The sequence below is a fragment of the Polyodon spathula genome, chromosome 9 (genome assembly GCF_017654505.1).
Source record: "Polyodon spathula isolate WHYD16114869_AA chromosome 9, ASM1765450v1, whole genome shotgun sequence".
Taxonomy (NCBI): domain Eukaryota; kingdom Metazoa; phylum Chordata; class Actinopteri; order Acipenseriformes; family Polyodontidae; genus Polyodon; species Polyodon spathula.
Genome location: NC_054542.1, coordinates 35,126,943 through 35,140,853, shown reverse-complemented (window position 1 = coordinate 35,140,853; position 13,911 = coordinate 35,126,943). Strand labels below are relative to the sequence as shown.

The 13,911-nt window shown below is 35.2% G+C and overlaps 1 protein-coding gene across 1 annotated transcript; it reads right to left on the bottom strand.

Moving 5' to 3' along the window:
• Positions 1-1,541: 1,541 nt before the first annotated feature.
• LOC121320723 (calsequestrin-2-like) lies at positions 1,542-13,241 on the bottom strand. Its single transcript, XM_041259303.1, has 11 exons — positions 12,792-13,241; positions 10,859-10,943; positions 9,781-9,881; positions 9,101-9,212; positions 7,571-7,644; positions 6,343-6,473; positions 5,010-5,055; positions 4,238-4,292; positions 3,873-3,973; positions 3,717-3,791; positions 1,542-3,192 (listed from the first exon to the last, which is right to left on the bottom strand). The coding sequence occupies exons 1-11, from the start codon at positions 13,023-13,025 to the stop codon at positions 2,917-2,919; spliced, it is 1,290 nt and encodes a 429-aa protein (XP_041115237.1). The 5' UTR covers positions 13,026-13,241; the 3' UTR covers positions 1,542-2,916.
• Positions 13,242-13,911: the final 670 nt, after the last annotated feature.

Below are 13,911 nucleotides of genomic sequence, written 5' to 3'. Positions count from 1 at the left end.
TGAAATGGTGCTCGAGATTTAAACCAAGCTAATCACCTTTCTGAAAAGAAAGCAGCTCAGGCTTCCTTCGAGTACTGAAGAGTTCAGAAGCTGGAAGAAAGCATTCCGAGCAGTGGTTCCTGTGCCCCAGAGTAACACCACAACAGCTTGGCAGCTGTGGCTCAGACCATCAAATGATTATTTGTGTTAGTCGGGGGTTGTGTGTTTGACTTTAATTAAATAAAAACATAACAAATGTGTATCTTAACTGTATCCATTCACAATGCAAGGATCTTCAAAATGCAAAGATTAGCCCACATCTGTCATGTGTGCCCTCCTCCAACCAATTAGATTAGTGCTTCTGTCACTGTAACAGCAACAAGCAGACATGATAGCAAAATGACAATAGTTGTACTGTACCTACAGTATATAAAAAAATTAACCACTGCAAAGTTTATAACATGGAAACATAGAGGCAAAATAGAACTTATTTTTTCCACTTGATAAACAGCTAAAAATCCATCCTCAAGCTAATACTTTTTGGTACTTCGCATAAAAGCTAAGATACACTCATTGCAATCTGATATGTGTATATGCAAAAATGTGTGACATACAGACATCCTCCATATCCCCAAAGCCTTAAACTCTCAATAAAATATGCTAAATAAAGTTAATACCAAGTTTTATGACAATTGTATAAACGTTTGTTTAGAAATATGCAAAAATGTCAGTGTGACATACAGGTGGATGGATGAATAGACAGAGGAAAACTGCTATATCCACAGAATCTGATATTCTCAATTGATTTAACTAAATATTATTACCAAATTTCAACACAATGAAATAAGCGACTCTATGGATATGTGCAAATATGTAAGTGTGACGTACAGACGGATTGATGTACAGAGACAGACTCCACTATATCCTTAGAATTTGATATTCTAAATAACTTATGTCAAATAATTTGAATACCAAATGTGCTTATGTAGCCTCAAATAATATATACTTCTGTAGCCTCTGCAATATCCCGTTTGCAAGGGGATTTCTCCAGTGGGGGTTAATAACAGATACAATTATTTAAAACAAAGGGGGGGGGGGTGCTAATTTTTTTAAATTAGACGATCAATAAATACACTTTTAAAATTAGCAAAAATAAGTCATGGCATTTTCCAGATGATGTGATAATTAAAAAGAAACAGGAACAATGTCCCATTGGAAACCCCTTAGAAAGTAATTAGCAGGGTTCCATAAAATATTATGTTACAATGCCCCACGTGTTGCTACAATTGTTTAGATAATGCACTTGTAATTTTTCTTTCGCTGTTACCATCCTGACAACTTTTTACACTTATAACTTTAAAGCCTGTTTAAAAGATCTTTTCAAAATGTCCGATGTAATAAAATCTCTGGTAAAGTGTTAGTGACGCGTTATATGTTAAATGGAAGTCAAATAACCTTTTCTTCCATATTGAAATGTCACAGAAGATTATGTGAGGAATCTATATAATTAAATTGACAGACAGTTAACAGTCATTTCAGGAAGTTACAATAAAACTCAGTTTTAGTTTATAATTGTTTTTATTATTAAGGTACATTCCTGATAATAGATGGCCAATTTCCCCTAACATGCTTCAACAAGAAAGAAAGATAACAGCTTTTCACAGGAGTCTAATCTCCAAAACATGTACATTGATGGATCATAAGGAACACCTGTGAGAAGGGTGCAAGGTAGGAAGCTTCATTCACATCATTTATTTGGTTATAAATGTCAACAGAACAATAGTGAAGCCATGTTTGACCTGCCTTTGAAAATACATTGTTTTACTAGACGTACTGAAAAAGCATCTCTGGTCAGAAAATGGCATAAATGTTTTTGGCACAATATTGGAGACTGCGACTTTAACATGTTAGGCCCTATTCTCAAGAGGTATTTAAAGATTTTTCTAATGAATAAAATGTAGTTTGATGCTCATGACTACCTTAAACATGAATCAAACCTTATTTTACTTTAAAAAAAAAAAAAAAAAAACTTATTTAAATAAGGGTGACATACAGATGTGATATGTATTTTAACCCTAAAGTATTTTAACTCTAATGTGTCATATACAGAACGTTTTTACCGCTTACTCTATAGTTGCCTTTTGCGATGGGCGTAAACAAGTAGAAGTCGATATTACAGTATCTTGTAAAAACAGTTGAGCTTCTCGTTGTTAGTTTACCAGTGTTATTCTGTGTAGCATACCACTCCTTTCTCAGAGTTCAAAACACAGAATACACTATAGCCTTGACAGAATTAATTATTACATTATTATTACATTATTGAACTGTCATAGACATGACCAACTCAAGACATTTATCCCTAAATACATTTTTTCTAAAGTTTCATAGCTATCTCTGGTCCAAAGAGAGATTTTGCTTTTTTAAACCAACATATGTTGGCAATAGTAAAGTAAAGTAGTTAAAGGGATTTGGTTTTGTATATTTTAGGTTTTAACCACTATGGGCTAGATTCTCAAACTATTCGTAATGACCTCATACAAGCAAATGGTAGGTTTTCAGCAAAAAAAAAATCTGTAAGTTAAAAAGTTTAATTTTCAAACATGCCTGACCTTTTATCTTTACCTGTAACATTTTACATTAGTAAAATATAAAATAATGTTTTGTTTTTTTCACGTGTTATTCACATAATTACATTTCTGATTTTGAAACCATTGTTTAACTGGTAATTCTTTTCTTATTTAGGATAAAATAGTGAAAGTACAAAATGTACAAAATTGTTTTATCTATAAAATTGTTCAAGGTGGAATTTTTCCTGAACTTGCTGCCACTGGCAGAGGAATCCTTTTTTGAGTAGCAGAATCCAGTACAGACTGTAAGTCTAAGTATTTGTATAATGCCTGTGATGAAAGATTCTGTCATTGATACACAGTTAATAAATTAATCATCATCATCATCGTCGTCATCGTTGTCGTCCTCCTCATCATCATCGTCATCGTCATCGTCATCGTCATCGTCATCGTCATCATCATCATCATCATCATCGTCGTCGTCATCATTGTCATCATCATCATCGTCGTCGTCGTCATCATCTTCATCATCATCATCATCCTCAGTGTTCACTTTCCCAGACAACACATCCTCAATCCAGTCCTCCAGCTCCTGAGCTGTGGGTAGGTCTTCATCATCTGTGATGTCCATCCACACGCTATCAGCCTGCAGGTAGAATTGAACAATAATTAGCATTGTGGATCAAAAGGACATAACACAAACAACCTTGGCAGAGACCAGTCAAAAATGTTTGTTGTGTATTGTATCCACTGTAAATCTTAGCACTTAATGTTATGGATGAACTGCTTACAGTATTCACTGGATACAAGAAGAAATCCTTGCAGAATACATAAACAGAAGTTTCAAATCCAAAGTTAATTTCTAGTACTTCTACTGGACTGTGGATGCATGCAATACATTTAAAAATGAATATATATATATATATATATATATATATATATATATATATATATATATATAATGTTAGATAACATTCAGCAGTATTCCAAAAAAATCTTAATCTAGCCTCAGATAGTAAATATAAAAACCCTGTTTAGGTTTGGGAACCAATTTCCAAAGAATTTATAAATCATTTGAATCATTTCAAGTAGTCCCCGAATCATGCAGTTTGGTTTCACGTTCCTGAACCAGCAAACATTATCAAGAGGCACATGAGTTGTGAAACTTACATCAGTAACATTTACCACTCCAATTTGGGGTTTATAGAGGTCAATTTTGAAGGTTTTCTCCCAGTAAGCGATCAACTGAAATTAGAACAGGAAATGGTTTAATATAGAGAACATTTTTTATAAATCTTATGACAAATGGACTGCACATCTGCTCACCAATGGAAAGTCATCTGGGTCAATCCACAAAATACTGAGGTCAGGGTTGTTGGTGTTGTCTCTGGCCACTTCTTTCAGAATCTCCAGGAACTCAAAACCATCTAAAACAGAGAATGGAATACATGTTATTTCATAATATAATCATTTCTACAGCTCACTAATTACAGACACATTAACGTTTGTGCTCAGGATGTCACATTTCAGGCAACAAAGGAATCAACTGGGAACATGTATTTCATATTCTACTATAATCCTTAACAAGAATGTGATGTACCACATCTATATTTAATTAAACATTAAAGCTAGTGGGTGGTAGGAATCCCAAATTACCGCACACAACTCATTATGGTTTCCAAAAGACTCACCAGGGTCTTCCTCTTCAGCAAAGGCAACAATGTGGGATCCATCCAAATCGTCCTCCTGCACAGTAACCATTGAAGAAAAAATGCATCCGTATTTAACAAAAATGATGATATTTAAATGTAATTCAATATAATCTAATACTATCAAAAAAAGCACATGTATATGGAAACTCGGCAATAAACTAAAAGATGCAGTACATCATATGGACAAAAAGGCATATGGTAAGACAAGCCAACAAATGCTTATTCGGCACAACATTACTGTTACTATTAGTATGTTAACTACTAGACCTTGGAGTAGATGTTTTTCATTAAATCTCTGAATGGATACATGTGGCATACAGTGCAGTGGAATGGCTATGCTGTGCAGTAGCTGCAAATATAGTGCACAACACATTGACCCCTATTTCTCAAACATATCTATTATCACTCCTGTATCCTTAACTCATCCTTCTGATATGTTTCTCATTAACATTTTCACAAAATTATGCCATTTCTACATTGATAAACTGGTGAACTGGCTTTAGAATATATAAAAGTGTTTTTTTGTTTAGTTTTTTTCCTGTTACTTTAGTCCAGGAATATCAATAAATTATCTTGACAAAAACAAAAAAATATATAGGCTTAATACATGTGTGTGGCACAGTCTATATCATGAGCCTGATCTTGGTTAGGCTGGTATTTCAATGTATAGAATGCAGCTGGAAACTATTATTGAGTTAATGCACGCTAACTCTGCAAATACTGGGAATATCAAAATCAGAGTTCTTCTTACCCAGGTCTCAAACATGTCTTGTGCACGTAACTTTCTAAGAGTAGCTCTGAAAAAGTAGCAAAGCAGAAATAAACCATTTATACTTTGAAAGGCATGAATAAAAACTACCACTGTACACAATCAATAAAATGGTACCCACTTAATATCGTCTGCTACAATGATAGTTCTTTTATCAATACTGCTTTGAGTTTAATGTAAAGGCCAGGGATATTCATAAAATATGTACATATATTGGTGCCCTTTACTTATTGGCTCCCATGGATCATGGTGTCAATTGTAAAGCAGTTTACTGTATTATCTTTCAGTGTATAAAAAAAAAAAAAAAACCCTATCAAAGTTTGAATTCCACAGCTTGCTGACTATGACTAAACTTTGTACAAATGATCACTTATGTTTTAATGTTTTTGTAATAACTGTATTATTATTGTTATATATGTATTTGTTTATGTCTGCTTGTGTTGTTGTCCTTCCCTGTTTAAAAGTCTAAAAGACCTGAATATAAATGTAAACCAAAAGATCAACTGTCATTCGAACATAGAGTTGCCTATTACTATAATGTTGGTAAGGAAGGCAACAGTCTACAACAGTTATTAATTTAAAAAAAAAAAAAAAACTTTTAAAAATAATCATTCATCAAAATATTAAGTAATGAGTTGAAGCTTTGTGAACAAGGTCTTCTTACACTTTGCTCTGAAGGCAAGCTGTGCTCAAACTTCCAATGACAAGGTCAGGCAGGTGCACACTAGTGACTTTCTTAGAGTCACTAACCTTTGGATTCAGAAGAATGCATTTTACTTTAAATAAAAACCGCTGTGAGGATTATGTTACGGTCCAGTGTTTGATACAAGTACATTAACTGCAAGGGATAACTTCAGCAGTGTGCTGTGCTGCATAACATTGTGATACAGTCCTGAAGGTTGTTCTAAAGTGGTGGAAAAATAAAATGGCTGCTTCCTTGACCCTTCTCAGAGATCTAAGTCGATCTGAGGCGAGGCCCCACAGCCGTTTAATTCAGTGTAAAGCAACGCACAATATAAGCCAAGTTCATACAATGATTTTTGTTGTTTGAGTTTCCACAATAAGTCTATGCTTTCTCTTCCATTAAGCCCCCACTGCCGTGCAAGATAGAGGTTTAATCAGTATGTCATTTGTTTGGATAAAAATCTTGATGTGGCAGAAATTTGAATTTGGGATGGACTTAAAATACATTGTTGTTTGACACTGGATTTGTGTACTCAAAGTTTGTGATGTTCTTAGAAGATAAGCTACAACAAATGGCCAGTCAAGATTTCTACATGGCGGTCTTCACTAGATTCATTTGGGTGTGATTTACCTTTTGTGTTCATTCACATACTCCACAATTTCCTCTTCAGTGTGTGTCTTTCCAGGAATGGTAACTGGGTCTTCCATGAAAGCTTCATAAAAGTCCACCTCATTCAATTTCAAAGTAAGTTTCTTTGCAACCTACAGTGTAAAGAACAAGATTTACTATATATGTGATAATACGAAGAAGAAGAAGAAGAAGAAGAAGAAGAAGAAGAAGAAGAAGAAGAAGAAGAAATCAGGCAGTTTTATTAGTTTTCCTACTATTCTATAAACCTTGTTCTTCATTTGAACAAAAAGAACAAAATATTTGCTGAAAAATGCTGTTGTTAAAGGAAATGTATGTGTATCAAACTGCATATCTGTTCATTTATCAAGATGAAGAGTACTCTAATCCAAATCTGTGTTTTGCCTCTGTTTTTCTATGTATGCCAATACAAAGATCACATGATGTTGTGCACTAACCAAAATGTTACTTTTTTTTGTGATGCCATAATCTATTCATTCATTATTCATTTTTCATTCTTAATTATTTTCTGTAAAGGATCAATCTAGTAGGGAAATATATAATCTCATTTAGAGTAATGCATCGTTCAATCATAATCTATCAAGCTTTTTAAATGGAGTACAATTCTTGAGGTAAACAGCAGGCAGAGGCTTATAAGTTAAAAGTCACATAATTTTACTGGAATTATGCCCATTAGCTTTAACACCCAGTTTCACCTTTCCCTTTCTCCAATTTTAAAGCCAAATAAATATTTAGTGTCAAGAATGACCCAATGGGTGTTCAAAAAGATAAGCATTTAAGAACATAAGAACATAAGAAAGTTTACAAACGAGAGGAGGCCATTCGGCCCATCTTGCTCGTTTGGTTGTTAGTAGCTTATTGATCCCAAAATCTCATCAAGTTTCATAGCAGGGTTAATGTAAAAACATAATTTGAAATCCTAAATGTCTGAGTAGGTGGAATCCTCTGGACTCAACCTCTAGCATTTAAGTGCTTAACACTCTCTGGCTGTTGATAATTAAAGAGAACTGTGCAAAGCACTACCCACTAATCTTCACAAAAGAGGGAAGTCACATTATAGCTGGTGGCTGGGGAGATGGAGAAAGATCAGAAAACCAAATACATTCCAGACTGAAAGATGGACGGATGATGAAGTCATTATTCATTGGCCGAATTAGTGCTTAATCCTATCATTTAAACCACTTTGCAGTCTAACAAAATGGATACTTACTCCTTTGTCGAATGTTGCAAAGAATTTAATGTAAGGCTGGAAGTGCTCAGCTGCCTCTTCAAAAGCATGGAAATCTAAAATTATAAGATGTCAGGATTAAATTTGTGTACCACTGGTCTGCTAGATGCAATTCTCAGTTATTTCACCAGCTCACAAGGCTATGCTTATCTTGTTTGACTGACATGAATGGTCTGGTGGAGTAATTTCCTCCGGCAATGGAATTTAACATTGTAAATGATTTCTGTTTACCATGTTAACCTCACCCCCACATGATAGAATGATAACACTATCAGTGGATAAAAGCTACATTGATCTGAAAGGCTTACTCTGCTATCTTGAAGCAAATGTAAAGGCAAATATAATCCGAGAGAAATTAAACAGTAACAGTATAAAACTAGCAAGTTACATTGAGCAGTTTCCAGCTTTATGCCATTCAAATTATTCCACTCTGATCTTCACTTGCTTCAGAATAAGGCCCTGAATGTGTTTTTGAAATGCATTTAGCACATACAGTGCTGTACATGCAATCACCACAACATCTACTTGACCTTTCCCTGCAGTTGTCTGATAATGCATAGGCAGAAAGAGAACCACAACATTACAGAAAAATCAACTCTTGAATCTTCTCAATGCATGATATGTCCTGTCAACCTTTATCAATTATACATTTTGATAGATAGAATCCATGCTGACTTGTTGATCTTGTCTTCCACAAACTCTACAGAAAGTGCAATTATTAAAAGAAAAATGACTTCACCATGCCCTATGTAAAGGGCAGAATGACGTGTCTGTGATTTATTTGAGCAGGAGAAGAAGCTATTTAAAATTTATTTCAGTTTGCTGAAGTCATGCACAGCTATAAATGGGCCAGGTTATGACGATAACTAGTGAGACATGGGGAATAATGACTGTCTGGAAGGGACCATGGCCTGAAATGACATTTGTAAATATTGGCTGAAACCAGGTGAGTCTCAATTGTACAGACAACAATACAAAATGAAATGATTATTAGTACTCTGGGAGATTTTTTCTAATGGTACTGCATGTGTGCATTTCCAGTGAATTCTGCTCTGTTCGTACTGGAACCCAGCATGTGCCTGTGCCACCTTATGCTTAAAAATGTGTATTTAATATACTGTAATGTTTTCTATCCACTTGGAGATGAGAACAGGCAGTATTTCTTGAAATGATGCATTTACTTTCACTTTTAGTTTCTGGGAGATTTTGTACATTTGTAAATTTTAACTTTGATAAACTCCCCAGTGGTTTTTATTGAGCTTTCTAATCAATGTCTTTTCCTAGTGTGAGTTTTTACCCCCAAAGTACATGGTTGTAACTTGTTTTCAAAGGGTTAAAAGCTATTCCCCAACTATAGTTAGGACTTTATGGATTTGAATTTTAACCAAAACCTGACTGATTGAGCAAGGTTGTCTATGCAGATGAAGTTACAGATTACACAGTAAACAGTTAAAAAGGGACACAAATAAAATGGCAGCCCCAAAGTAGCATGGATTCAATGTTGAGACTCACGTTCTGAATCTTCGTTTTTGAAATAGCCAATGAGTTTTATCTCCTGGTCGATGTTGTCAAAGGCTCGGAGTTCTGAGGGGTTGCTGATGAACTCCACTGGTTCTTCCATCAGCTTGTTTTCAAGCAAAACACATCATTTCATTAATTAAAAAACAATAGTACTACTATTCTAACTTTTGGCTATTAGATGTATTACCTATTCAGTTTATTTTAAAGATGAAGCTCCCTTATGAATTAAGTATATCAAAAAACTATATCTATAGTACAGTACATGGCTCTGGAGTAAAGGAGCAGTGAACAAGATCTTATAATTTTCATTTCCAAAAATGACGCCAGCTTTGTGAGTAAGTACTGTAGCTTCAAAATCAATTTCCAAAGTATTTTTCTGCCCCTTGTCTTTTTTTTGTTTTGTGGTTATTGCTATTACTCAAATATTGTCCTCTAGAGGACAAAGATCAGCCCAGAAAATTTCTGCCCCCAAGCTCAGTCTAAGCTGGATCCCACCCCCCCAACCCTGGGAGCAGCAAGGCCAATGAGGCTGCCTCGCACAACCAGGATTCTGGTTGTATGACTCACCCTGCACACCTCATGGCAGTGCTTTTACCAGGTGAGCTATTCCATGACCCCTTAAGTTATGGAGAAAAAAGTTCCTTATTTGTCTTTTGTACTTTTGTACTTACATCTAACAGAAATTCAACCAGGACATCTGCAGCGAGTTCTCCATCAAACTCAATGACACGTTCAGCTTTGAACACATAAACACTGCCTTCCTCGTTCAGATCTAGAAAAATAAGAAACATGAAATGCCACTGACTGAATAACAGACCAACTGTTCCATGCATAAATATTTATTGCTTTGCTTAGTTTAAAGTCCATGTAATTGTGTCCAACTGGATCTGTACCACTACTGGTCAGTGGCGACACAGCTTTGTCACATGGGAACCTACAGATAGCTGGTTTTACAATTGCCATGCCTACATCATAATTAAAATAATTGTTCCTAACTATTTCATTTAATCCTATTCGATTCTATATGAAAATTACACCTGTTCTCTGGGGTACATTCAAACAGCAGACATGTCTGTAAGTGAAGCTTGTTCTCATAACTCCAGATAATCTACTGCAGTGTATAGAAACAACTACTTATTTTTCCAATGCTGTCCAAAGTAAATACAAAATAATTTTTTAGGAAATAAAATACTTACCACCATAAGATCTTCAACAAAGATTACTTTATTTGCTTACACTAGTCTCCTATACACCTGATTACAACTTGCAACAATAATGGAGACCACAAAATTTTATTTCGTAAAATGATCAAAACCAAACTATAAACATTGCAACCACCACAAAAATGACTGTCTCAAAGTATTATGTTAATTTACTGCAAAAATAGAAATCACTCACTACAAAAGTTAGGAGAGGGAGGCTCATAAATGACTGCTCTTGAAAGTGTCATTGTTTTCCATCCTAACTGGGCGAGGCACTTGTTTTACAATGAGCCTTCTTGCATACATCACAATTGTAGCTTTAGTCCCATTGGGAATAGATTAACACTAATGACATTAACACTACCATACACCCAGTCCTATTGAACTAGTGAGTGTGTTTTGAAGCAATTAATTTTTATTGAGTTATGTAGTTAGTATACTTATAGATGACACCATCAATATGCTACAGCCACAAACATCTGAAAATGAACATTGAACGAACTGAATGTTTAATAATTATAAACATTTTTGTTTTGTTTTGCCTTACCAAGTTTTTTGGCCACTTTGACATCTTTCTTTGAATCTACCATTCCAAACCCAATGTGTTTATCTTCCAGAACCTGAGCAGCGAGCTGAAGAAAACCAAAAAGAGTTTCAGAGAAGTGCCTCAATGCAGTCAAGTGTCTCCATTTAGTCCTAACAAGTATTATTGTGTATTGAAGTTCCCAAAGATGGTTTTAATAACATTGCTGGTCACAAGAATTTTGTGCACTCCTGTAAATAGGCGTTGTGTGCCTTTCTGTGTTACTTTAATACAGTAAAAGTTTTTTTTAATAATTATTCATACAATTTTATTAAATATTTGTAATTTTTAAACAATTTATAGCATAATAAACATATATTAATTTGACATATTGTACTGTATATCTCCTGATGACCTGATGTTTTAAACCTGCTATAAAAAAAAAAAAAATCAATGCAGAATTTATGTAAACATTTGAACTGGAGTTATATATAAATTGAAGTTATACTGTGAAGTTTAAATCTTTTTAGTTATTATGGTCAGGTGTTAGTAGTTGTATGTCATTGTGTCTACAGGAGCAAATGAGTGTCTTGGTGGCAGCCACGGTACTATACTGTACCTCTTCAGATTTTTTCAGATGACTTCTAGTATAATAATACAGTATAAACAGTAATGTAGTCGGGCACTGTGTAAAGTTGAATCTGCAAGATCGCTATGAGTAGACACAACTTTTAAAGATGCTAATTTGTTGATGTATGTCCCATTGTCAAGGGGCACAGAGATATGTGGAGGACTGCTATTTTGAAATGGAGCAAAAGATTATTTTTGAATAACTTGTTGTCGATCCTGTCCTACAATAGCTGTTCTGGGAACACACTGAATGAAAGTGCAATGCATGCTCGTCCTGTGATATGATGACAGAAAGACCACGTGTGGAATTTGGGCCTTCACAGAAGGCCATAAGTCAGTTTCCAAATCTAATAATAAAGTGATCAGCTTTCCTGACTATGTAGGCATAAAGGTTTGAAATGAAATTAATACCTATTTCTATCCTATTCAAAGATGTATAACTACTGTATCTCGCTTTAATTTGTAGTGTTCATGTTGTGATGACGTTCTCTTGCTCCTAAATTATAATAAGATAAGTAGCAGACCCAAGTCATACTCTGCAAATCATTTGCATTACCTAGCCATAGATTCTGGACAAGCAAGGTCTCTTCTTATGTTATTATCCAGTGCAGCAATGCTGAGCAGTGGGTGGCTCTTGAGCTCTCTATAGCTCACTGAGCTCAAAACATAGCTCTTTTCAAGTATCCCATTTAAGGTTTTTAATTGGTTTCAAAAGACTGCAATGACAATCTGTACTCGTAGGTAGAAGCATACACAGTCAAATGCAGCAAAATTGATGTTTAAACATGCGCAGAAAACTAGTGAAGTACTGTTTGAGTGTAGTTAATACTAATACTAATACTCAGTAAACCAAACCATATTTTTTTGTCAACTGAATATGCATTTTTGTCTTACCTTCATTCTGAACCCAAAACTGACAAGTTCCCTATACCTGCTTTATTCCCAATTTGTATGAATTTGCTATAAATACTGGAAACACGTCAAACAGCAAAGCTGGTCAGTTAGAATACTGTACTTTATATGCAACCTTTAAATGTATTTCTAATGTATTTCAGTTTCTAATTATACTTCTAGCAGGTCCCACATCGTGGTCATAGAAGCTTACAATACAGCATTTTCAAAGGTGACACTTTTGTAAGATAACAACTGTCATAAATGAGTACAAGCAGGTCAGCAATTAAGGAGTACAGCGCTGTTGCAGTCCATGCAATGCCTGACCTTGAAAACAACCCACAGTGTGCTGCCTTGAACTTTTTGGTGGATTCAGTTCTAAAAAAGGCCCCTTTGCATGTTTCGGCTAATCTGTTTTTCCAATTTACGCCCTTACCTCCAACACCAGCTCAGTCATTTGAAACTGCTTCTGCAACTCCTTGCTGGAAGGAATGGGTTCATGGTAGAGGAGACACAACATATCATACTTCTTCAGGGCCTTCTTGTAATTTTTTGCATCAATGTCTATCACTCTGTCCTTTCCATCGTAAGTGGGAAATTCAAGCCCTTCTTCCGCAATACAAAATGAGATTAGATAAAGACACGGCAGCAAGAAGCAGATGATCCTCATGTTTGCAATAGAGAGAAATAATAAAATACAATTCAATTCAATTCAATTCAATTAAAGGGCTGTAAGACACAGACAGGAGCTGTGGTATGTCCCTATAGCTGTATCTCCTCAGTTTAAGTTTTACTGGAAGCTCTTCATAACAGAGAAAGCCAGTCTGCCGCTGTAGTTCTCTGCCCAAGACAAAGAGAAAGACAAAAAAAGACAGGCTGTAGAAATCTGCAAGGCTGAACCCTGGATACCTTACATAGCTGTGCCCTCTCCCCAGCCAATTCAAAACCATTTTTAGGAAGCAGTTGTTTCAGGCTAAAAATAAACCCAGCAATGAAAAGAGGACAGATATGACACCATGAGGGATTCACCAAGCCTCTCTATCAGCTAAACCAAAGAACCAGTTGTAAGAAAAGATAAAAAGGAAATTAGTTGATTAATTAATTAAAATGAGTTATGGGAGGGAAATGGGAATACAGTTGCCATTGAGCATCATACTTAGTTTGGAATATATGTGTGCATCAAGTCTTCTGTACTTACAGCAGTGAAATAAAAGACAACTGGACATTAGATATCTAGATTCAGGAGAGACTGTGTACAGCTGTGCATAAGGTGGCACAGCTATTATGCCTTACTATGCATTCCTTATGTAGGCTCAAAGCTGTTTGTGTTTAAAATAACAAAGAAATTGTGGTACATCACTGGTATATAAATGTCACAAGCTTGGGGGTATCACAATCAAGTAGTTTTTCAACTTATCACTAAAAGTGGGAACTAATATTATCTCTCAACTAAAGTCATTGGACCACCAATGCATCTGACAGCCATATCAGATTCATGAAGTGTGAACTACACTCTACAGATGAGCATTCAGTGATGTCATTTCTTGAGATATGAG

Bases quoted from the DNA above. Each gene is read 5' to 3' on its own strand.
- LOC121320723 (XM_041259303.1), bottom strand. From the start codon at position 13,025: ATGAGGATCATCTGCTTCTTGCTGCCGTGTCTTTATCTAATCTCATTT. The intron at 5,056-6,342 runs GTAAATCACACC...CTACTTTTTCAG, and splicing joins TATGTGAATGAACACAAAAG to AGCTACTCTTAGAAAGTTAC. The intron at 3,974-4,237 runs GTGAGTCTTTTG...TCTCTGTTTTAG, and splicing joins TGCTGAAGAGGAAGACCCTG to ATGGTTTTGAGTTCCTGGAG.